This window comes from Lepidochelys kempii, chromosome 24 (genome assembly GCF_965140285.1).
Source record: "Lepidochelys kempii isolate rLepKem1 chromosome 24, rLepKem1.hap1, whole genome shotgun sequence".
Classification (NCBI taxonomy): domain Eukaryota; kingdom Metazoa; phylum Chordata; order Testudines; family Cheloniidae; genus Lepidochelys; species Lepidochelys kempii.
In genome coordinates this window covers 4,900,866-4,926,756 of record NC_136403.1, presented here as the reverse complement: position 1 = coordinate 4,926,756, position 25,891 = coordinate 4,900,866, and the positions used below count along the sequence as shown (strand labels likewise).

The 25,891-nt window shown below is 50.6% G+C and overlaps 2 protein-coding genes across 2 annotated transcripts; both read right to left on the bottom strand.

Moving 5' to 3' along the window:
• Positions 1–854: 854 nt before the first annotated feature.
• RAB25 (RAB25, member RAS oncogene family) lies at positions 855–15,827 on the bottom strand. The gene is made up of 5 exons (XM_073323125.2): positions 15,421–15,827; positions 6,095–6,290; positions 4,544–4,737; positions 4,034–4,114; positions 855–3,084 (listed from the first exon to the last, which is right to left on the bottom strand). Exons 1-5 carry the CDS (start codon positions 15,458–15,460, stop codon positions 2,954–2,956), a joined length of 642 nt encoding a protein of 213 aa, XP_073179226.1. The 5' UTR covers positions 15,461–15,827; the 3' UTR covers positions 855–2,953.
• Positions 15,828–20,855: 5,028 nt separating this feature from the next.
• Positions 20,856–23,965, bottom strand: LAMTOR2 (late endosomal/lysosomal adaptor, MAPK and MTOR activator 2). Its single transcript, XM_073322484.2, has 4 exons — positions 23,798–23,965; positions 22,650–22,812; positions 21,740–21,829; positions 20,856–21,145 (listed from the first exon to the last, which is right to left on the bottom strand). Exons 1-4 carry the CDS (start codon positions 23,863–23,865, stop codon positions 21,089–21,091), a joined length of 378 nt encoding a protein of 125 aa, XP_073178585.1. The 5' UTR covers positions 23,866–23,965; the 3' UTR covers positions 20,856–21,088.
• Between the last annotated feature and the right edge of the window lie 1,926 nt (positions 23,966–25,891).

The following is a 25,891-nucleotide window of genomic DNA, read 5'->3' as shown; positions in this document are numbered from 1 at the left end:
CTGGGCCCTCGCTCTTGTAACGAGGCCTCGGGCTGACTCAGATCTCATCGCGAGCAGCTGTGGGGTAGGTCTGCTGAGACCGATGGAGTGATGCTGATAGACACCACCTGAAGATCGGCCCCACACCCCACAGCCCTGAGGGAGCTAATACAGCGAAGGGAAAGCAGCTGAATTCTTCTCCCAGCCAGGGTGAGAGTCACCTCTCTGCAGCTGCACAAGGACAAGGCCCGGCTTTGAGTCTATTTAGTTGGAGGGTTTAGTCGGGGTTGGGCTTTGCCCTAGACGAATTACCCAAACCGTCAGCGGAGATCAGCTCTTGCTCCCCTTCAGCCCGTGGGCAGAGTTTTGTCACAAGGCAAAGTAAGTAGTTTCTTTCTTCTGCGTAGACCAAATGCAACTGGGGAGGGAATAAATGAAGCCCCTCTCCACAACGGCTATAAAAAAATCTCGCTGGGAGAACCCAGGGCTGGAACAGCTGGGGACTGGAATGGGTTGGAACGAGAGGCATCAGCAGAGCTGCGTGTGGGGAGCCCAGGGGATGCAGAGGTGGGGCTACGGGTGGGGACTGAGATCTGCAATCAGAGCTGTGTGCTGTGAAATCTCCCGACACAACCGCCCCCCCCCCCCCCCCCCCCGCTGACGGAAGTACTGCTACAGGGCCACTTCAGAGCTCACAGACACTTGGTTGTCCAGTCTGAAACCCCTTATCTTGCAGGTTTGCCCCACATCCTGCCCATTAACATCCCTGAGGGTAGGGAAGGGGAATAGAAAAATTAGATGAGATCCTAAAGGGAAACACACCAGGAATATGCAAGAGGTCAAGATAGGCAGACTGCTATCTTTGAAACGTTCTCTAAATGTTTTAATGTTTGGGTCAAGGTCCTATAATCCATCACATCACGCACACTCCCTCGCCAGGGCTCCTCGTGAGACAATCTGTACAAAAAGATCCAGCCCCGTTCTGGCGATCATATAAATAATTCCCACTGAATTCAGACGTTCACAAGATGCTGCAGTTAGATTAACGGCAGGTAAAAGCCAGGTTTAGACAAGAATGAGAGGTGTGACAGGGATTTAGTATTTCTGTCTCAGCACAGAATCTGCTCCAATGAGTTAAATTACACCGGTGTAAATCCAGAGGCACCTCCCCAGACTCCAATTGGCCAAATTCTGATTCCAGATACACGTTTGCGAATTGAGTCGCTCCAGGGGAACTGGGCCAGATTCTGATCTCAGATACATCCGTGCAAATCCAGAGTCACCCCATTAACTCCAATGGTGGTGGGCAGAGTCTGATATCGGATACATTGGCGCACACAGCCAGAGTCAACCCACTGGGCTGGTGTATATCGACATAACTTGGGCGGAGTTTTGCCAGTTTACACCGGCTGAGACGTGGCCCACTGACTTCAGTTAGGGCCAGATTCTGGTGTCTGTGGATTTGTTCCACTGAAGTCAGCACGACTCCAGCTTCCCAAGATTGCCCAGAGATCACAATCCAGTCCAGGTCCCGTAAGGAGCTCAGACGTTTAACTCATTAATTACGGGCAACCTCCCCCCCTGCCCTTCCCTCTCCACCCCCCCGCAACTTCCTTCTCTATAAACTGGATCCAATGCCCATTGGACTCCATGGGGAGAACTTTGGTGACATCAAGGGGCTTTGGGTCAAGTCCTTAGTAGCCAGAAGTTAGGAGACCCGTGTTCAGTGTATATTGACGGAAGGGATGATTTGGTGAGGTAGTCACAATTCCAGCTGGAGTCTAGCGGAGCGAGGCACGGTCAGCCCCTCTGAAACCCAAGCCCTTCACTGAGTTATTTTAACAGAGTTCCTCCCTCCATCTCACCCTCCCGTCTCCAAGACCTCAGACCTTCAAGCAAGGCTGCCGTACAAGGTAAGGCTAATTAGGCAACCCACGCCCCAGAACTAGAGATGTCTGCTTTCTCTCTCTCCACTCCTGTATTGCCATTCTGTATAGGGCAGAGTCACATTTTTACAGAGGCTGTCTATTCAGAGAAAGAGATTCTGTACCCAGAGGCTAGGACAGCGGTGTTGTATGCATGCCACTTGGCGAATGACCAGGTTATGGGAGACAGTGAAATGGACGGGGTGTTTAAAGTGGCAGCATCTGGGCAAAAATCGTGGCTCCGATCCTGGAATTGGAGCCATGTGGCCACACCCTCCACTGACTTCGACAGGGAGGGCCGGATTCTGACCTCCGATGCATCTGTGTGAATTTGGGGCAAGCCCCACTGAGCTGAGCGGCGTTGAGGCCAGATTCTGAGTGCGCGTGGATCCAATGGCAGGATCAGACCAATATATTGATAATATTTAAATTCCTTCCTTGAAACCTCATGGTTGCAGGAAGAGAGGAAGGACTGCCCAGTGGTTATGGCGCTAGCCTGGAACTTGGGAGACCCAGGTTCAATTCCTAGCTCTGCCACAGATGACCTGTTTGACCCTGGGCATGTCACCTGGTCTCCCTGTGCCTCAGTTTCCCCATCTGTACAATGGGGATAATAGCACTATCTGCCCTAGGTTTGTGAGGATAAATACATTAAAAAGATGCTCAGACACTGTGGTAATGGGATCAGATAACTAAGATAGATGGGTGTGTTCCTGTGGCTGACTCCCCCTCTGCTAGGGGGGAAGTTTGGCCAGCCCCCCCGCCAAGATTCCCCCTGCCGTGGCTTGGCAGACACCAGGGGGCAGAGGTCTGGGTAGGCAGCATCCCCTTCTCTAGTGCTGCTGTGTGGGGGGTGGGTAATGGCTTTGCCGAGGGGCACATGAGAGGGGGCGAAGGGACCGCTCAATTGCAGCCGTGTTTCCGTCGCCCAGCCCCGGCCTGGCTCGGTGCAGTTACGGGGCGTTGAGGGAGGGGACGGACATTCCCCCAGTCAGAAAGCAGAGCGGATGGAGGGGCTCGTGCCTCCACGGCGACGCCCGGGCCAGCTCTCAGAGGCTCACGCAGCACGCTCGCTTCTCCTCCGGGCTCTGGGACGCGCCGCGGGGGGTCTCGCTGGAGAGCGACACCGCGTTGTCCTGGGGGCTTCGCTGTTGCTGCTTCTGCACTTTGCTGAAAATGCCTGGAAGGGGAAGCGATAGGGAGGGATCCTGGAGCGTTCCCCCTGGCCCAGGGTAACCCCCACCGGGTGGGGCTGTGTCCCCCTCGAGTCTGGGCTAGGCCACAGACAGGCTGATGAGCCTCCACCTGCCTTAACCACCACAGTTGGCTCTATTAGTGCATGCTGTACCAGCTCCTGTTTAAAGCGCTAGGGTCCCGGGTTCAATCCCTGCTGGGGCTTGGCATAATATGGGTGGATCTTCCAGGCCTGCTCGGTTTTCAGCGTGGTGCAGGCCCATAGAGAGAAATGGGGGGCCCTGATACACCATGTTTGCTAGGGTCCTACCTCCTCCCATTTCACTTTATTTACACAGACATTTTGGGGTCCCCCCTAACCCCGAGCTCAGGGCCCTGGTACGACTGTCCCTCTTTTACACCCGCCCCCCACATCGGCCCTGCTTCAGGATGGTCTTTAATCCTGTCCCCTTGAACCGTGGTAGAAACAGGCAGCATGCGGGTAACTCCTTGCCCAAACCTGCTCCCCAGCCGTATCTCTCTCCAGAGTGTCACATGGTGTTTTGTCCCTGCCGCTGACCTAGGAAAATCCCCTGTCTAGCCCCAAATGGGAAACCAGTTGGCCTCGTCGTTAACCTGCCCCCCCCCTTGGTGCAGAGAGAAGCTCTGGGGGTACACAAATGGTCGGACAGGGCCCAGCAGGATGCGGGAACAGATGGGCCAACGGGCTGGTTTGTCATGGCAGGAGGTGGGATACTGGATTCAAGGAGAGTGCAATAACCCACTCGGTCTCCTTAGCACTTCCTGGTGGCGGGGCAGATGTCGCATGGTGCCTTGAGCTCTTTCTATGGAGAGTTCACACACCCCCCTCCAGGTGCTTCTCCATCAGCCATCCCCGGAGCATGCTGTGCTCAGAATCCCGCACCCCGACTCCACGTCCCCTACCCTGGGCGCACCTCGCAGTATGGTCTCGAAGGCCTGCTCGACGTTCGTGGAGTCCAGCGCAGACGTCTCGATGAACAGCAGCCCATTGTTTTCTGCAAGGACAGGGGCACGCAAGAGGCATGGGAACCATGGTACCATTTGGGGGTCCGGCTACCCGAGCATCCCTCTTCCGGCCAGAACAGGGCAGGCCCTTGGCCCATCTAGCATGGCATCTCCCCCAGCAGAACAACAGTGGGGCATCAGGGTCAGGGAGGGGAGAGCACCCGCACCCTGATCCCCACAGTACAGCTCCCCGGGGATCAATACTGAGTCAACAGGGAGAGCGCCCCCTACTGAGCCCCCGCCTCCTTGCAGCCTGGCACCCCTTGGTCTATCACATTACTGACCCTGCTTAGCTCATGAAGGCCCAGCACCAGAGCGGTGACAGGTAGTTTTCAGGACGTGTTCTCGGGATGGGGTAGCAGAACCCAGCGGACGCTGGCTGTCTCAGGGTGGGTCTGCCTGGGCAGGCAGCTCCATACCTGCAAACATCTTTGCCTCCTCGGTCGGCACCTCGCGGGCCTGGGCTAAGTCTGTCTTGTTGCCCACCAACATGACGATGATGGTGGCCTCGGCGTGGTCGTACAGCTCCTTCAGCCAGCGCTCCACCACGTCGTAGGTCTGGTGCTTGGTGATGTCGAAAACCAGGAGGGCGCCCACTGCTCCCCTGTAATACCTGCCGAGAGAGAGCGGGCGGCATTCACAACAGGGCCTGAGCTGGAGCCTGTCACAGCCCCACCACCTCCAGTGGGGTCAGACCTCTTAGGGTATGTCTCCACTGCACGCTAAGCCCAGGCACTAACTCAGGTTGGAGCCCAAGTCTCTCTTCCATCCTCACACAAATCCATCTGACTTGGATCAGCGAGCACTCAGGACCTAGGTCCAAGGACTCTGCTAGGGGGATGGGTCAGAGAGCGAGTCCTGCTGCAACTCAGGTCCAAGCCCTGTCAGTTTGCAGCGTGGATGCAGCTCAAGCATCAGACCTGAGTCAGAAGGTCTGCACAGTGCAGTGTGGACTTGTTAGCAGGGCTGTGAGACCCGGGTCCAGCAATTGTAAGCCCAGGTTTACAGGGCAATGTGGACGCTCAAGTGTGGGCTAGGAAACACGGAGTCCTCAAGGTCAGGTCCCACTGACCTGGGCTTACTGTGCAGTGTAGACATACCCATAGTGCGTCTACCTAGAACCCAGCAGTCGAAGAGCAGTCCCACGGAGTGGCTATCGCATCCCTGTCCTTCCCCCTGCCCCCTCCCTCCTCGTGGCTGCACTACTAGGATAACAACCTACTACTGCTTCCGAGCAGTGGAGTCACTCCTTTAACTCCACCAGTAGAAATCTGTGCTGTGCCTGGGGAGAGCTAGGGTTCAAATGCCGCTGGGCATCCCTCACAGTCAAATAAACACCCCGGCGTCGCTGACTCCCCCCCCCTTCATTTTCACAATAAAAACATTTCTCTTGCTGCCGAGGGGGATTCCCACCGCTGCGCAGTGAGCTTCGGCCTGTCGGCTGCTAAAATCCCGCTCGGTCCTGCACGTGGATCTGAGCGGAGCCCCAAGGAAATCAGGGGCCCGACGCCTGTTTACACCTGCTGCAGATCCCGCAGTGTCCTAAGCCAGTTTTGCACTCATGTAAATGACTTGGGAAGTGCAGGGCAATGGAGAATCAGGCCCTGCGGCTTCATTTGGGCGATAGACACTCTCCATCCCACCTGCTCTAGGGGTACCACGGCTCCTCTAAGCAGGGGGTTAGCAGCGGGGATCGAACCCAAGATCTTTGGCTCTAAATCCACGAGCATCTACCACCTGACGTAAAAGAACTGCTAGCTCAAAGACTGCAGCAGACTCATAAACCCCTATGTGGCCCAGCCGCTGGAGGGAGACAGTGAGTCACGCCGAGTATGGGCAGCTCACATACAATAGCCCCCTTGGCCACCCCCCTGGGAGTTCTGCGTTCAGATGCTCCTGCCTCCCCAAGGAACCGCTGCTGCCATTGCCAAGCCCTCCCGTTGTGGCATCAAGCGGCGTGGCCCGCTTACGCTGAGGTGATGGCACGGTAGCGCTCCAGCCCGGCCGTGTCCCAGATCTGTGCCTTCACCATGGCGTTGCCCACCATGACGGTGCGGGTGGAGAACTCCACGCCGATGGTGGTGCGGCTGTCGTGGTTGAATTCATTGCGGGTGAAGCGCGAGAGCAGATTGGTCTTCCCCACGCCGGACTCTCCAATCAGGACCACTAGAGAGACAAGAGGAAAACGCCTAGCAAAATGAGATGCAAATGGCAATTGTGCACCAGGGATAGAATTCTGATCCTCCTAATACAAAAGCACAGGAAGATGGAGAATCCTCATGAGCTGGGAGAAGTATAGGGCATATGACACCCAGTTGAGGTGTTCTGATTCCAGTAGAGAGCTATGGAACATGACTTTGACTGTAAGCTCTTTGGGACAAGGACTTTTGTTCTTCTTGTATTGCGCCTATCACAATGAGGCCCTGATCTATGACTAGAGCTTCTGATGCTACTGCAGTATAAATAATCATACATACCAGCCAGTCCATCATTGTTTTATTAAGAATGTATTGAACTCTCTCATGGCGCACAGCAATGTACAAACGCAGAGGAATCGTTGTCCCCAAGATGGCTGCAATGCAAATATTTTGGTGCCTGATTCCCCACAGCCTTGCGCCTCATGTTGTCATTTACACCACCAAAAGTGGGTATTGTATGCTACCTAGCCAGAATCACCATTGTGCACTGGTGCAAATGATGACACAGATTGCAGGGAAATGGTGAGTTGGGCCAATACTCTAGTGTAACAGACAACTGCTGCATCTAGGAACATAGCAATTGCCACATGGGAGCAGCACAAGTCCATTTAGTCCAGTATCCTGTCTCTGCATTAAGCAGTTATGGGAAAAACATGCCCATAAGGAAAATTTCTTCCTAGCCCCCATCTGTTATGTTTTTCCATAAGCAAGGAGCAGATTTCAGTCAGAATCAGATTAAGGAAACCAAACAAAAAAGAAAGAACAAAAGGAAAGTCCCTTATGAGAGAGAGCACAGTGGATACAGCTCCCCTGCACCAGTCTGCATGGAACCAACTTCACAACAGCTGCTGTCTCTGCATTCAGGGAGAGTTCTTAGAAATACAGCAGTGCAGGACAAAGAAACAAAAGTTTTCTAGCTACACACACACATGATACGACTGCCAATGCTGCCCCAAGTCTTGCAGTTTTACAGCAACTCTTGAGACATTTGGGCGAGCTTAAAGTCCCAGCTGCTGGAGTCAGCTGACTTTGTGAGAATCTCAGCTTTCATCTCAAAAACCCCAGGAAGTTTCTAGTCCTTGTGTTGATGGAGAAAAATTAGAAAATGTGAAGCAAATGAATCCAGAAGACAAATAGAAAGAACCCCCAAAATTATTTATTTAAAAAATCTCAAGATTTTAAGCCGGTCATGATTTTGGGGGCCCGACTCGTGATTTTTGAATACTTGGGGTTGGTGATTCTGGATCACCCTAGACAACAATCACTTTGTTTGCTGGAACTTTCATAAAATACCCCAAATTTCTTCTACTGGGCTACAGTTTTCCTTCTTTTCATGTGACAGCCTCTTAACACACCTGTATTAAGCCAAAGTGAAAATAAAACCTAAGAGCGCTTTCTCTCTGTCTCTCTATTTTAAACAGCAGCTGAAAAAGCTGTATGGAAGATTTGCCTTTTGTTATGGTGCTATATCTTCTGATCTCTCTGTTTTGTGGAATGCACTTGAATTTTCTAGCACAGAGCCAGGAATGTGGCTTAGTAGCCAGGGGTATGTGTACACAGCAGAGAAATACATGCAGCAGTGCATCTCAGAGCCAGGGTCAAATTACTTGGGTTCATGCTGGGGGGTCTAAAAATAGCAGTGTAGACGTGCAGGCTGCACCTGGAGCCTGGGCTCTGAGACCACTCTGCCCCGCAAGTCTTTTTTTGTGGTGTGGACACACCCTATCGAGTGAAGGCACTTTTTCTGGCCCCTGTTACCATAATACCTGAGTGCCTCACAAGCTTTAATATGTTTATTCTCTCAAGCCCTCCTTGTGAGCCCGGGCAGTGCTATTATGCCCATTGTACAGGTGGGGAACCTGAGGCACTGACAAGCTAAGTGACTTGCCCAGGGTCACATAGGGAGTCTGTGGCAGAGGAGGGAATCCTAGAAATGCAGGGCTGGGACCTCAAGAAGTCATCAAGTCCAGTGCCCTGCACTGAGGCAGAACCCAGAAAACCTAGACTGTCCCTGACAGGTTTTGTCCAACCTGTTCTTAAAACCTCTAGTGACGGCGATTCCACAAACTCCCTTGGAAGTCTGTTCCAGAGGTTAACTACCCTTAGATTAAAAGTTTTTCCTAATATCTAACCTAAATCTCTCCTACTACAGATTTAGTCAATTACTTCTTGTCCTGCCTTCAGTGAACATAGAGAACAATTGATCAAAGTCCTCTTTATCACAGCCCTTCATATATTCGAAGCCTGTTATCAGGTCCTGCTTAGACTTCTTTTCTCAAGACTAAACATGCCCCCTTTTTTTAACCTTTCCTCATCAGTCAGGTTTTCTAAACCTTTGGTCATTTTTGTTGCTCTCCTCTGGGTTCCCTCCAATTTCCCTCCAATTTCCCTCCAACGTTTCCTAAAGTGCTGGACACAGGACTCCAGCTGAGACCGCACCAGTGCTAAGTAGAGCAGGACAATGCCCTCCCCTGTACATACGACGCTCCTGTTAATACACCCCAGAATGCTATTAGCCTTTCTCGCAACTGCATCACATTGTTGACTCATATTCAATGTGTGATTCCCTCTAGCCCCCAGATCCTTCTCAGCAGTATGGCACCTAGCCGCCCCATTTTGTAGTTGTGCATTTGATTTTTATTTCTTCAGTGCAGGACTTTGCCCTGGTTTTGATTGAATTTCAGACCAAAGAATGTAAGCCAGATCGCTTGATTACTCCCCCAACCACTGGGCCATACTTTCTTCTCCTGTCTCAGCCCTGCTAAGTCTTCCACAGTTTTGATTGAATTCGTTTATTTACAGCACTGATTTTACGTCCTAGAGCAGAGATTCTCAAACTTTTTTACTGGTGACCCCTTTCACATAGCAAGCCTCTGAGGGCGACCTCCCCCCCATAAATTAAAAACACTTTTTAATATATTTAACACCATTGTAAATGCTGGAGGCAAAGTGGGGTTTGGGGTGGAGGTTGACAGCTTGTGGACCCCCCATGTAATAACCCTGAGGGATCCCAAGCCCCAGTTTGAGAATCCCTGTCCTAGACACTCCACTGCAATTAAAGTAACAATTGGCAACCCGCAAATAAACTCCCTCCCCAGTCCTTAAGAAATGCATTAAACCACCAGTGGGTGCTCACCTGATCCTCACTGTCGTCATAATAACTCATGATCAAACCCACCTTATCTACCCCTCCCCTCCCTAAATACCTGTGTAAACTTACTACCTGTGCAGCCTGCCTGGAAAGTTAACAAATCCCCCCGCTTTTAAAGGGACACTGGCACTTTGGAGTTTAGTCCAGATTAAGCTAACGCAGGGAAAAGGCACTTTTATTCTGGAATAAGAGTGTCCACATGGGAAACGATTTCAGAATAGTTTATTCTGGACACTCTCCCCGTGTAGACGAGCCCTTAGGGTATGTCTACACTACGAAATTAGGTCGAATTTATAGAAGTCGTTTTTTTAGAAATCAGTTTTATATATTCGAGTGTGTGTGTCCCCACAGAAAATGCTTTAAGTGCATTAAGTGCATTCACTCGGTGGAGTGCTTCCACAGTACCGAGGCAAGCGTCGACTTCCGGAGTGTTGCATTGTGGGTAGCTATCCCACAGTTCCCGCAGTCCCCGGAAATGAGATTCAAAAGTTCGCGGTTCTTTTCCTGTCTACCTGGCCAGTGCATCTGGGAGTGCTGTCCAGAGCGGTCACAATGGAGCACTCTGGGATAGCTCCCGGAGGCCAATACCGTCGAATTGTGTCCACAGTACCCCAAATTCGACCCGGCAAGGCCGATTTAAGCGCTAATCCACGTGTCGGGGTGGTGTAAGGAAATCGATTTTAAGAGCCCTTTAAGTTGAAAAAAAGGGCTTCATCGTGTGGATGGGTGCAGGTTTACATCCATTTAATGCTGCTAAATTCAACCTAAAGTCCTAGTGTAGACTAGGGCTTAGTTTCAAACCAGGAGTTCACAGTAGTTCCAGGCCCAGCGCACGCCTTGAATCCCTCTGCCCACTGTTGCACCTTTATACTTGCATGCTCCTATTTTTCTTCAGTGCTTTTACCCCCTTCTCTGCCTGCCACATGTGAGATCCACCCATGCCAGAGGGGAAACTGTGGCTGTGTCCGTGCTGAAAGAGAAGTGGTGTGATCAGGCAGGTAGGGCAATCTGTAGACATGGGTTCTATGCTTGGCCCTGCCACTGGCCTGTGGGGTGACTGTGGGCATGCCCATTCCTCTCTCTGTGCCTCAGTTTCCTCTCCCATCCAATGTCTATGTGGACTGTTAGCAGTTCAGGGCCAGGCATTGTCCGTGTGTACGTACAGCCCCTAGCACACAGTAGGGTGCAGACCAAATGTTGCCAACTTTTGCAAAGGATCATGATATCTGGTGCTTTTCTTAAAGCCCCAGCACCCAGGGTCACGTGAGTAAATGAAAGCTGAGATTCTCATGTCGGGGAGAGAAGGCAGTTTCTGGCCTTCAGGATTACAGAGCGAAGCATGAAAATGTGACCTCTAAAGTCTTCAGCATCAGAAGGCAAACAAAAACAACCCCCCAATTCACTACTGTTAAAATCTCATGATTTCTAGGGCCTTGATTTATAAGTTTGAAGGCATGGGATTGAAAATACTGGTGATCTAATAATAACGAGAGCTTGCCCAAACGTCATCTCCTGGCATAGCTGCACTTCTGCAAACCACCAAAGTAGACAGGAAAAACAACGAGGAGTCCTAGTGGCACCTTAGAAACTAGCAAATTTATTTGGGCAAAGTAGACAGGGTAAACCTATATATGCCATGATTTGCACTGGGATAATTTACCCCAGCTTCCAGAGTAAAATCCCCAGTTGGACTTTATCTTCATCAAAATTGGATATGTTTCTGAAAGATCTGCTCCAGGAATTAGTTTGTGAAGGTCTCCGGCCTGTGTTCAACAGGAGGTCAGACTAGATGATCACAATGGGCCCTTTTGGCCTTGGAATCTATAAATCTCCTCCCATTGGACATCACCATCCTGGGACTGCCACAATATACCACCTCCCCTTATCAAGAGCAGAGACCACAGTGCATCTTGGGAGATGCAGTCTCATTAGAGAGCCCAGCCTATAGAGGAGCATGGGAGCACGAGGAACTCTAACTACAACTCCCATGAAGCACCATGGCGGTATTTCTGAATGGAAATATTTTGCCAAAATCTCAACATTTTCCGGAGTGGGGGAGGGGCAGGGTCACACAAAATTCCTGACCCTCTCTCCAGCCTGATTCTATTCCTGAGCACCCTCATGTCCTGGCTGTTTGGCGCATGGGCCTATCTCAAATGTCAAGGCGGTTTTGCTTCTCACCAAAATGGATTTTTGCAATGTGTTTCAGTGAGATGTTTAAGATCCCACCCATTCAAACAGACACAGCGTACCTGTCCTGGGTTTGTCTTTCTTCATAGTTACTGGGCCTGATTCTCCCATCAAACTGTGTCATCAATTACCCCAGTGCCGAACAAGTACGAAACGCCTCCCGTTCTGAGTCAGAAACATTTGACACCCCGCTTTGCCCTCGCGTAAACACCTGCAAGAGGCGCAGGAAGAATCAGACTCATCGTTGTCTTTTTAAGGCCAAGAAGGATCATTCTGGTCCCCTCAGTCAGGCCACAGAATTGCACCCAAGAGCCAGGACAGTTTCTGAGTAACTGGCCCACCAGCTGGAATAGGCAGTAACAGCTGGGCAGGCTAGTCCTCGAGGTGACTCCCTAGGCAAATAGGTTTTGGCTGTTTGCTTTCTAACAAATAAGGTCCTCCATCTTTTTTCCTTTCCCTTCTAAGCCTTCCCCTGACTGACTCCATCTGGCCTCCACTCCTCACTCCCTACAGTGAGGGATTTGTCTTCATGTCAGCCTGCCTCCTCCTGCAATTGGCGCTTTGCTGATGGCCCCCCTAGGTCTGTGCATGTGCGGATGTCTTTTGTCCAGATGGCTTATGTAGTAGATCTTCCACCCAGGTGGCAACGGAGACAGTCTCCTCCTTGTTTCAAGCCACCCTGCAGCTGAGCTGAGCTGTGTGCAAAGCAAACTGGTAGCTCTGATCTTTTCCTCCCTGGGGAACAGGGGCAGCTGACCCTGCAGTGGCTGCTTGAAACCTGGCTGAAGGATCCCGGCTGAGCTTGCCTGTGCTCTGTGTTTCATAGATACTAAGGTCAGAAGGGATCATTATGATCATCTAGTCCGACCTCCTGCACAACGCAGGCCAAAGACCGTGTTGCTCGCTCATGCAGGTGTGGCAGGCGGCAGTGTGTGCAAAGTCTGCACAAACACAAGCCTTCCCGCACCGTCGTGCTGCGTGAGTGGGACATTAAAAGGCCAAGCAGCCGTTTGTCTCCCTGGCTTTGTTCTGAAAAGGACACCGCCAGCTTACAATTCATGTAGCAAATCTGTTGCTGCCTAGGACGTGGCACTTCATGGTGACCCTGGGGGCAGAACTCAGATTCCCACTGCTTCAAAAGTTAAGGCCCCTGGCACCCAAGCTAAAGGCAACTCCTCTTTAGCGACTTGCAATATAGGGCCTGTGACACACAGTTGAGTAGTTCTGATTCCATTCAGTAGCAGGCAGTGACACATACCAGAGAGGCAGTGTTATCCAGTGACGAGAGCACTGGACTGGGAATCAGGAGGTCTGGGCTCTTGGCCCAGCTTTGCTGGTGCCCTTGCCCAAGACAACTCCTTGTTCTGTTTCCCCTTCGACTACCTTGCTGTAAGCTCTGCCGGGCAAGGGCTGTCTCTTATTATGTTTATGTACAGCACCTAATGTACTGTAATACAAGTGATGACATACACACGGGCCAGGTCATTATAATATTTCTAAACCCTAAATTACTTTACCTATAATCCTAATGACAACTCCCAAGATTACTGAAGCAGAATGACTTTTAAATGCCCGATGTACTTTCCCCATTTAAGCTGCTTGGGCGGTGTTTACATTTTGCCTTCCACTCAGCTATGCCGGTCCAGTTTGCTTTTCTTTGCTCCTCCTGCACTTTCACAATTTCACACCAACACAGTCTTCCCCACCAGCACTTAATTCCTGAGCCCTACAGAACCCCTGGACCATACAAGGCAGCACCAGTGCTGGGAAAACCTTCCTGACCCTGGAACCAGACAACACAAAATGAAATAACAAGAATGTAAATTACACCTCAGTTGGGATTTGAACCTGCAGCTCAAGACCATTCAGAGGCTGAAGCTAATGCAAAATGTGACAGACTATTTATTAAGGGGAGTTGCAGGTTGGGAGCCCATCAGTCCATGTTCCATGATCAACACTTACTCCCAAAAAGCTTCTTGGTAGAATTCAAGGAGTTGGCTTTCACTAGGGAGGATCAAAAAATTTCCATCCAAGCCGCTTTTCTCTGGGGTTTTTGATTAAACAAAATTTTTCACAGGAAGTGTTTCATTTTCTCGACAATTTTTTATTTTTTTTTTCTTGTTGGAAAAGCAAAAAAATGAGACTCTTTGGGCAAAATCCAAAAATGTTTCAGTTTTTGGACATTTTTTCAGTGTTTTGATGAAAAATTGAAATGTTCATCTGAAAGTTTTGAGGATTTTGTTGTTTGTGTCACCATGGAAGGCCCCTGCCCCCAACGTTGTCCAGCTAGCTCTAGTTTTAACCTATCAAGCCCGGAAAGGTTTGGGGTCTGGTTGCCAGAGCAGGTGTCCTTCTCCCAGTGAAATATGGGCATAAAGAACCGGCTAGAAAAGAGTAAACATTTTCCTCAAAATATTTAGAATTTTTTTGAATGTAAAATTCTTTCCCTGCAAGTAAAATTTTGGTTAAAAAATTGATTTTTTTTTCCAGAAAACCAAAACACTTTCCTTTGTGGGGAAAATGACTTTGGTTTTGGTTTTTAAAAAATGTAATTCATTTTGGCTTTTGTTGCAATTCCAGTTACTGGGCCAGGTTAGAATAAACTGCTCCCCAGAGGGGTGCAATCCTGTCAGGCCCCAATCCTGTCATCGGGCATTACGCTGTGGGGGCGTTACTATTTTTTGTATTACGGTAGCTCCTGGAGGCTCATACCAAAACTGAGGCTCCAGTGTGACGGGGGCTGTGACTACACATAGCAAGAAACAGTCCCTTGCCCCTTGTGGGGCCTGAGAAGCACAGAATAGCCACAGCACTGTGCATTCTGGCCACACCCCTGATCCACTCTCTATAGCCCTTACATCAGCTCCATACCAGCTGGGCCAGGCCCATGTGGAGGCAGGATCCTTATGGGGCTATTTCCATCCATATGGCTACCAGCCCCCCATTCTTCACTGCTCTCCCTCTCATGCAGACATTTGCACCGGTGTGACCCATTCTGAGTCTTTGCATGGATGTAAATGAGCACTCATGGTGCAGTGTGAAGGAGAATCAGCCCCCAGGGTGTTCAGTCCAGACATCCATCAGGATCCCTGGGGATCTGGGTCACCAGAAGCCCCCGTGCCTCCACAGTGGCCTTGCTGCCCTCCCTCCGTCCCACTCTATTGGTTCCCCAGCAGTGTCCCTGCTGTAAGGCTGGTCCCATCCATTTGGCCCACCGGTCCAGCTAGGCCAGCAGTGACCAGTACCTAATGCTTAAGAGGTACCCCCTGACTGCACCCCACAAAGCAGCTGTCAGTCCAGGCATTGAGCTGGGCAGTGGATTTACTGACAGGATGCTCAGTGGGTTCCTAAACCAGTCACAACCTTGCAGTGACTGTGCGGGGGCAAGAGTGGCAGAGAGGCTCATCTGACCCAAATTCCTGGTGCATCTGCACTGACTTCCCTGGGGCTTATACCCAGGTGTGGTGGGATTTGGCCTCAAAGATCCACCACCAAGGACTCCCACTACCACAGGAGAAAGACCCTTCTGCTCAGCTGCCCTTCTGGACGGCTGCTTGCTTCCCCTCCACCCCTTGTTTGTGCTACGTGCCCCAGACCCCCACCGCTGCTCCAGCATCCACCCCACATCCCATCCATCCTGTGCCCCCCTGCCCCGGGCCCCCAGTTCCACCGCTTTCAAAAGGGAGAACCAGCACGTTGCAGAAGGGGCAACCCAGCTTGAAACCAGCCACGGAAAGGGGGTGCCGATAAAACTCACCCTTAAAGACAAAGTTATAGTCTTCCTCCGCCGTCCCCATCTCTCCCAGCCACACCTGGCCCCCCTCCGGCCTGGGATCCTCTTCTCAGTCTTTGCCTGCTGCCTTAACAGCCAGGGTGTGTGGGATGGTGGGGGGTTTTTTGGTATTTTTTTTTTTTTTATTTGCCACGATCTGATAAACCAGGAAGGTGGAGGACAAAATTTCCTTCCAAGACAGGGAAGTTGAAAGCGATTGGGAGGAGAGTTGCCAGCGGGGGAGGAGACCCACAGGACCAAGTTCCCTTTGCTGCACCAGCCAAACAAACAAAAAAAGCCAGCCCTGTGCTTCTTAGGCCTCTTTTCGAGGGGGCTGGGCGGGGAGTAGCTCCTTTGCTAGGCGGGTTGAAGGTGCAGCTCTGCTGGGCTGGCTGACTCAATGGGGTGTGACCTGGGTGTCACCCTACAGGTTTGTCAGGTAGTGCTCACCGCCCCCACCAGTGTCACATGGCTGCTGAACACACCCACGTACGCTCCCTCTGCTTTTGTTAATGCTGGACTAGGCAGGGGTGCCGATTGTGGTCGGACACGTTCCTGGGGGGTCTCACCACATGACGTAATCTCGAATGAAAGATTATGCTTTAATTCCTGGCCACTCCAGGGCAATCCTGGAGGCGTGGCAACCCTAGGAGTGTGGCCCCGATCCTTCTTTGCTCTCCTGTGGAAGCGCCCACGACTTGCAAACTGGCCCAGGCTGCATAAGCCGCGGGCACTGCATTTTATTGATGAGCTGGCCTGTTAGACCCCCGACCCGCCACAGGACCTCCTGGCCTAAGCGCAAACTGCAGGAGGCCAGAGAGCAGGGAGTGGGAGGCTGAGGATGGAGAGAGGAGCATTGTGCAGGTTGGACCAACTCTGCTGATCTGGGGGCACGTGCCACAGATAAACATGCCTTGCGTTGGATGCTTCTGTACCTGCAGCTGGCTCAGCTCCCCTAGCACCAGCGAGTGCCTGCCTGGGGGCTGATGCCCGGGACTGACCCAGGCACCTCCAGTGGGAAAAGCCCGAGCCCCTCTCGGGTGAGCTCAGCCCCGTAGGCAGAGGCCCGTTCGCTGTGGCTAAGGCAGAGAGAGAGGCCTATAACACACACTCTGGCCTGGGGCTTATACTGTTTTTTTTTTTCCTGGAGGACTCTTTGGAGGAGCAGAGAGCCAAGGGGACGTCTACATCACACGAGACGAACGACTGAGTGTTTGGGAGGAGAAGGGATGAGTTGACAAGATTCTGGCCAAGGTTGACAAGAAGGGAGGGAAAGGGGGTCTAGTTGTCCACTGGGCCAGGCTCTCCTCTCACAAGCATGGAGTGTAATTGCATAAGCATCTGCACTGGGAACTGGTATAAGAGACACTGGGAAGCCCTCTAGAGGGGTTGATGGGAAAGGATTTAAACCCAGGTGTGTTGGTGGGGGACCCCCAATGTATTTGTGGATTGTGAAGCGAAGGGGTTTCTGAGTTCCTAGCCTTAGATCCACTACAATCCAGAGAGCTGGCTGCAAAAGAATCCACCATAGGATCTTAGGGAAGGGAGGGGGCGTGACAGAGCCAACAAAGGCCTTATTCTGTGTCTGGGACCACACCTCTTGACTGGTGGGTGGAGAGTTGGGGATGCTAACGCCACAGCCTACAAATGCAGGTGAAAATTCAGCAGCGATGGGAGAGGCCAGGCTCAAGCAGGAGAAACCGGATGCATTAGGGGATTAACGAGGCACAGCACCAACGCTGCACTCCAGCAAGCCATTTAATGTCCACGCAGGGGTTGTGACACAAAGTCCAGTGGGCTGATTCTCAGTTGCACTAAGGCCCTTTTACACTGCTCAGGCAGCAGGCTCCACTGCACTCCCTGCAAAGCTCCCATTGGCCTCACTTGGGCCAGCTTTTCCCTCTGTGACTATAGCTCATATTGTTCTTCTGCCAATCTCAAAGTACTGCACAAAGGAGGTCAGTAGCATTGTTCCCATTTTACAGACAGGGAAACTGAGGCACAGAGCAGGCAAGTGACTTGCCCAAGGTCACCCAACAGGCGAGAGGTGGGAATAGAATTCATGTCTCTTGACTTGCTGTCCAGTGCACTGTCCACTAGGTCACACTGCCTCCCCCTTAACTCTCAGGTAATCACAGAATATCAGGGTTGGAAGGGACCTCAGGAGATCATTTAGTCCAATCCCCTGCTCAAAGCAGGACCAATCCCCATTTTTTTGCCCCAGATCAACTAAACAGCCCCCTCAAGGATTGAACTCACAACCCTGGGTTTAGCAGGCCAATGCTCAAACCACTGAGCTATCCCACCCCCCGCTAGCAAATGTCCTTCTATATCCCATCATTTGTATTGACATGAGGGGAGGGGGGGGGACAACACACAATTTAGGGCTCGTCTACACAGTGCCGCAGCCCAGACTACAGGGTGGGGGGCGTGTGTGAATTGGCGAGCGCTCTCATGTATCACACTTGACCTGCCCCGTGCAGACACTGCTGCTGTGAACTAAAAGGTACCTAGTTCGTACTGATGTAGTCTTGTGTCAGACAGGACTGAATGAACACAAACTGGTGCCTTTCAGTTCACACCAACAGAGTCTACACAGGGCAGGTCGAGTGCAACACATGAGAGCACTGGTAGAACGCTGTACCAGCCATACCCCTGATGTCCTTGGCATGACCCCAGCCTTCAGCCTGAGCACAGCGCTAGATTAATTTGCTAGTTTCACTTTAAAAAACACCAGGCCAGATTTTCCAGCTGCTGGTGTAGATCAGGAACAACTCCACTTGCACTGATGTAAGCAGGAGAAGAATCAGATATTCATGTGCAAAGCTTCTCCAGCAGCTGGATTTACAGAATCATACTGGGAGGGTACTGGTATCTCCAAGAGCAGAAGCTCTGAATCCCCTTCTGCTGTCGGTTACGTGGGTGTAAATCGAGAGCGATGCCAGTGACTCACTCCAGATTTACACCAGCATTACTGGCAGCAGAATCTGGCCCCTGCAAGTTTTGTGTTAGAAAATGAAAGTTGCGTTTCCTATTCTCTGCTGCCATCATGTGAGCAACAGAGGGAAAAACTAGCCATCACAGCAACCCCTGAATCCTTATAGGAGTTAGCCCCCTGCTCCAGATCAACTTGTTCAAAAAACCACCTCAGGCCGTGGCCAGCACCAGCTGCTTCAGAGGAAGATGCAAGAACCCCTTTTCTCCTCCACAAATAGACAGCTATGGGATAATCTGCCCCCATCCCCTTTAAGATCTCCTCCAACTCCCTCATTGTTCGAGACTGATTGAAGCCTTGAGGCTAAGGCTTTGCATTGTACAGGGGCTTGATCAGTCTTAACTATTCTGATACTCTTGTGCTTGACAAGTTAGTCAGACCACTTAATATACTAGTGCTCAATTACTAGAGTGATGAGCTCAACACAAGAACCTATGTAAGTGTAGTCCCTCTTTGCTAAATTCTTGTCCTCTGTATGAACCTGTGGCAGAGAGTTCCAAAGTCTAATTACACAGTGGGTTGAAGGGAGGGAAAAATACTTGTGAGAGTGTGGCACATAGGCCTATGTACATTCCAGGAATACCCAGGGGCACCAACCAAGATCTGAACCCCACTGTGCTCGGGTATGTAGAGAAACATAGCAAGGGGTATCCCTGCCCCAGAGAGCTTGCAATTGAAATAGAGAAAGCAGGAAAAGAAAACCGGAACAGAGAGGGGAAGTTACTTGCCCAACAGCACCCAGGCAAGTCAGTGGCCGTGCTGGGAATAGACCCCAGGACTCCTCATCCAACACGCCACCTTATGCTGCTTTCTCTAGTCTCACAAAATCGGCTTCACGCTGGCTTTCTGCAGAGGGGTGAGTTTAGCCCAAAGCGAACACCTCAGGAGCCTTAGTATAGACAAAGCTAATTTAAAGATCGAGCCAAGTGTTGGTGGGAAAGCAGTCTAGGCTCCAGGCAGCTGTAGCCGGCCCCTTGTCAAAAAAAAAAAAAATATTAACACCAAGATCAGCTCAGGAGAGGGGAATATTGCTCAAGAGGGATGCAGCTGAAATCTGTCCCACTGGTTGAGTCCAGCTACTCCATCCAGTCACTGCTTCTGCTGGACAGAGCCTAGGATCACATGCAGGATGGTGCTCTGAGGTTGGGTGGAAGTGGAGCTCCAGACTGACAGGCTTCAGGTGTTACACCACCCTTCTCAGATTACAGCCCTCATCCACAATGTGCTGATAAAGCCATCAGCCTGTGGCTTCGATCAGGCTTTGGATATGCACCCTTGTTAGTACATCAGAGCGGGAGGGTGCAGACCAGTGGTTCTCAATCAGGGGGACACATATCCCTGGGGGTACGCAGAGGTCTTCCAGGGGGTACATCAACTCATCTAGATATTTGCCTAGTTTTACAACAGGCTACATAAGAAAGCACTAGCGAAGTCAGTACAAACTAAAATTTCATATAGAGCAGTATAAACAAGTCATTGTACCCTATACACTGAAATATAAGTACAATATTTATATTCCAATTGATTTTATAATTAAAAAGGAGGGGTGTGTGTGTGTGTGTATATATATATATATATGGTAAAAAGGAGAAAGTCAGCAATAGCGAGCTGTAACACTTCTGAGTTTTTAGGTCTGATTTTTGTAAGCTTATAGTTTTTAAGTGAAGTGAAACTTAGGGGTACGCAAGACAAATCAGACTCATGAAAGGGATACAATCGTCTGGAAAGGTTGAGAGCCACTGGTGTAGACTAGAGCTGGTCAGGAGCTCTCAAGAAAAAAAAAAAAATCACAAAACGCCCATTTATCAAAAACAAGTTGTGGGGAAGGGTTGATTGGACCAAATCTCACTTCAAAAAATTTTTGAGAAGAGTTTGAGGGCTCAGGATGCTCCATTTTGACTTTTGGGGGGGGGGGTAAATGAAAAGTTCTGTTTGAGTCATAGTGACTGTTGCAAAAGTTAACATCGTAAAAAATAAACAAATAAAGGTTGAAACAGACAAAATGTTGCCATTGCCCCAATTGAAATTTGTTTGGCGATTTTTCAGTTCACAGCCACTTGCACGATTTTAACTTCTCCGTCCCAATTTGCGATGGGAAAGTTTTGAAAGTCATAGGACAGGAGACCTGTTTCTCAGCCAGCTCTAGTACAGACCCATGCACCTCTCCTTGTCCTAACCACCCCCTCCACACACACCCCTTTCCACCTCTTTTTAACCTCTCGAGCCTGGTCTACACTAAAAAATTAAGTCAACTCAGCTGCACCCTAGGTCGACAGAATGCTACGACGACAGGAGAATCCTGCCCATCGGCGTACATAGTGTCGGAACTGCAGTGGCTTAGCTGTAGTGTTTCAAGTGTAGACGAGCCCTAGGATGAAAGTCTCCAGCCCCTTCCTCATCTGAAAGAGGCAAGACGAGACTCAAGTGTTAAATACTCCATTTTATTTTTCTTTTTAACTATATATAAAAAAAGGCCCCAAGTGCTTTCCACTGCTGTCAGGGAGTTTTCAGTGTGATGCCAATGCCTGGATTGCCTATGGAACCATTCACAAGCCTACTTCACCGATTCTCCATTATAAGAGCTTTTGGGAGAAGGGTTCTTTGCCCTGGAGCTGTGACAGCCTCATTCATCCTCCGCTCTGCCCCTCTGTCGCTTGTTCAGGATGCTGCCACTTGCGTGAGAGGTTCTTCCAGATACTGGACAAGGGCCTGGGCCTGTGAACAGAGTATTATACCACACAGTGAGACGAGCATTAGTGAACAGGCAATAAGCCACACTCAGCCTTGACTACAGCCGAACTGCTCAGAGGTCGTGAAATATTATCCTAATTTTACAGCGGAGAAACTGAGGCAAACAGCCTGCCTGTGGGCACAGAATTGGGACTGTTGGGTGCTGTACAAACAGTAAAGGCAACCCAGGCCCTACCCTGAAGTCACATAGACTTTGTAACGGCCTACAAAATCTATGCTGTACAGCACGGATCCCACCTTCACTAAACTCTGGTAGTTTACAGAGGCCTTAAAATGTAAGTGTAATTTATGCCCAATTTTAGGCTCCTCCTTTGCTAGGATAGGGTTAAGGGGCCCTTTGGGTAAAGTGAGAATGAGGCTTTTTGGTTCCCCAAAATTTCATCTAGGTTCCACCCCCAAATGCCATTCTACAAACTCCTCCCCCCTTCCCCAACATCAGTTAGAGATCCGCTCATCCTATGCAGAGTTGACTAAACCGCTTTTCAAACTGCAGCTACACAGCCTGCTACCAGCGGCCCCCGCCCTCCCCTCAAATGTGATCAGTCAGCTCAGCATCACCTTGGCTTTCAGCATCCCAAATCCAACGGTCTCTTTTGCATACATGCACAGCAAGAGATTCGCCACCCGGGTGATAGCAACACGGCCCTCCTGCAAAGGGGGGGAGGAGGGACAAGATGGGGTAAAAAAAAAAAGCATTTGATTGATAGGTTTGCAGAATTCTGCCCTAACACCTCATGTCCCAGTGTCCAGGGGTGCCCTAGAATGGACATTTTGACCTTCTGCTCTTACAGTCAAGACACTGGGGTCCTGGATTCTCTTCCCAGTTCTGCCACTGGCCTACTGGGTGACCTCGGAAAGTCGCCTAATTTCTGAGCCTCAATTTTCCACCCGTACGACTGGAGACTGAATTGCCGAGAGATCTACTGATGCTAGGGTGCTGCTTCAGAGCTAGGTACTATGTTCCTACTGCTCTGCACAAGGTGGTCAAAACAATTGTACAATGTTATCCAATTGGACTGTCCAGTCACACTTGAAAGTCTAGGTCATTCTTAAAAAGCAAGGCATTTGCTCTGAAATAAGCCCTTTCAACTGTGTGGGGGTGGGAATGGCAACCTTCTTAACGATTTGGCTTTAGATACTTGCATTCCTATAGCCCCTTCCATTATAGGAAGATCTAAGCAACCGCCACCCCACCCCACGACGCAGCTATTAGCCTCATTTTACACGTGGGGAAACTGAGGCAGAAAGAGGCAGTTGCCCAATGTGAGTTGGTGGCAGAGCTGGGAACAGGAGTCTGTAGTCTTCTGTTCCAATTCCACCCTTGTTTTAGGGATCTATGGGTTAAACTGGGAAGAGCAGGGACCTGCAGCAGTGTTCCTCCAGTCCTGCTGAGAAACTCATCCTCCCTATGGGAATACAGCCCTTGCACCATTCCTCCCGCCCTCTTTCCCCACCCCGCGCAACGTACCATGCAGTCCATAAGGATGAATTTCAGATTGTCCTCGTTGAAAGCCTGATGACCGTTCTTGTCATAGGCTACCCAAATGTTACTGGCAATGGCCGCTGTGACCCTGGCATCTGTGTCTCCATAACCAGAATATGCGAGCAGAGACCCCTCATTGTTCAGAAGCCTACGAAGGAGAGAGGAGGAGAATTTGAGCTAAACGCCCACAGGGCTTTACACCACTTCTGCTTAGGCATAGAATTTATTCATAGGGGTTTCTGTGATGCTTCATCGCCTTAGTACCCAATCAGACAGATCATGCACTGACCCTCCTGACACCCCCTCCGAGGCAGGTCTCATCCTCATTTTATGAGAAGGAATCTGAGGCTCAAGGTGAAGTGACATGCCCAAGGTCAGATGGGGGAGGCAATGGCAGAGCTTTTCCTTTATCCACCAAACCATCTTTCCTCCCTAGCAAGGGTGCTCTTTTTCCATGGGTGCAGCTACTAGGAAGAGGAGGGTCAAGGGGGAATGGACCATTTTAGCATCTAGTGGATACAGCCAGAGAACTTGTGCAAAGCTCTGCATTCCCCACTCCAAGTTCTCATGTTGTTGGAGCTGGGCCCGCCCTCAAACTCCAGCCCTGTCTACAAGGGGAAGAGGCGTATTAGATACCATATTTACATGGATCCCACTGTTATCCACTCCCACATCTTTGCACTGGTGTAGCTGCCTCCATGCAAACTCCCAGCATGGCTGGCCTAAACAAGGAACATAGACTATTGTCATACAACGATATGGTGTCCCTCAACAGGGAGAATACTAGTAATCTGTTCCCCAAGTCCCCTCCCCACAATGCCTTTTGGTGGGGGGATGAGTATTCCTTACTGGGGTGCACTGGGTTGCCCCCTCCTCCCCACTTCTTTCAGATAGGCTGTATTGCACAATTCCTTGGGTGTGGGGTGGACACTAAGATGTCCCTGTTCCTAACTGAGCACCGAGTGTGTGTGGGGGGGGGGGGGGGGAAGAGGAGGAGATGGGAAAGACCATTTGTACCCAGGGGCAATAATCCTTAATAGGAACACTGATCTGGCCACAATACTTTAGGGCGAGGGCTCCCTGACCCATACCCAGCCACCCCACACTCCTCCCCCAAACACCTTTATACTCACAGGGTGCTCTGGACCCCTCCAGTGTTGGCCTGGCTCAGGACCTGGGTAAGGGCCTTGGGGCGCAGCATGGTAGCAACAGACCCTCTCTCCTCCCTGCAGGGGTGGAAACACACAGCTCAGAGATTCTGCTTCCCCATCAGCTGATCAACTCATGTGGGGAACCTCAGCCCAGAGCATGCTGGGAATTGTAGTTCCTTTCCAGTTATTTTGCATATTCAGGCCCACGTGAAGGACATGGCATTTCAGTCACACAAATTGCCTGTGTAATTTCTCTTTGTATATTACACAACTCCAAAACCCTGAGATCCATATCTATGTGTGATTCTCACATGACTCCAGGAGCTTTCACTTTAAGTCAGACACCAAATATGGAGAGGCTTATGATTTAAAAAAAACCCTTTGACAAAAAACACTTTGACACAGCCTGCCCCCAGTTGAGAATGCTGAATATCAGGGCATTGGGGTAGGGGGAAGGAGAACTAGCTTCACACAAACTCTGCTTTAACAACATTGTACCCACAATATAACTACATTTGTAGCACAGGTACCCCCTAAAATCAAGAATCAAATAACTAATTAAGTCATTCACACTGCAACTTACATTAAGAGACTCATTTTCTATCAAAATACTACAATCACTCTTCTTCTACTTTAGCTTCCATGGGAGCACCTCACAGCAAGGCTTTTTATAGTTCCTCTGCAACAGCAAACTAGTGTGGGTATGTGGGAGGAGCCTTTGAACCCTCCCTCTGACAGGCTTTATAGCTAATTAGAGTGGGACTTGGGGAGTCCCTGCTCTGCCATAGACTTCCTGTGCGACCTTAGGCAAATCATTTAATCTTTCTATGCCTCAGTTCCCCATGTGTAAAAACTGGAGACAACTGCACTTCCCTACCTTACAGAGGGAAGGGAATAAATACACTGTAACTTGAGAGGGACTCAGACACTAAGGTAATGGGGACTAATGGGCCAGATAAGTACCTTAGATAGATACACACTTTAGAAGAAACAGCTGGGCCCTTGTCTTTACCTGCTGCTCAGCCCCAGGCTAACGGCCCCATAGTTGCAGTTGCTGAAATATTGGTACCAATTTTGCTATGGTAGACATATCCTAAAAGGGCAACTTGTATTTCTCTCTGTGCTTTTGTTGCCATCTCAGCAAACTTATGGGTTGGAACTTGAATAATAATAATAATAAAATGCTATCCCTTGCTGATATCACCAGGCCTTACCCACAACAGCAGACTGCACAGCCATAATTAACCACCCGCGCAGCGCTGGAAATGGACGCTGTGGCATAGACAGGGCTCTCACCACACTTCATTCACACTTTTCCTTCTCACGCCAGATGCCTATTCACAGCTATCAGTCAGAACTGTCCCCTCCTATCTGTTCCTTCCCAGCTGCCACGGAACCCTCTGATCCCGACACTCCATCCCCAGCTACCACGGAACCCTCTGATCCCGACATTCCGTCCCCAGCTACCACGGAACCCTCTGATCCCAACACTCCACCCCCAGCTGCCACGGAACCCTCTGATCCCGACACTCCACCCCCAGCTGCCACGGAACCCTCTGATCCCGACACTCCACCCCCAGCTGCCACGGAACCCTCTGATCCCGACACTCCACCCCCAGCTGCCACAGAACCCTCTGATCCCGACACTCCATCCCCAGCTACCACAGAACCCTCTGATCCCGACATTCCGTCCCCAGCTACCAGGGAACCCTCTGATCCCGACACTCCACCCCCAGCTGCCACGGAACCCTCTGATCCCGACACTCCACCCCCAGCTGCCACGGAACCCTCTGATCCCGACATTCTGTCCCCAGCTACCACGGAACCCTCTGATCCCGACATTCCATCCCCAGCTACCACGGAACCCTCTGATCCCGACATTCCACCCCCAGCTGCCACGGAACCCTCTGATCCCGACACTCCACCCCCAGCTGCCACGGAACCCTCTGATCCCGACACTCCATCCCCAGCTACCACAGAACCCTCTGATCCCGACATTCCGTCCCCAGCTACCAGGGAACCCTCTGATCCCGACACTCCACCCCCAGCTGCCACGGAACCCTCTGATCCCGACAC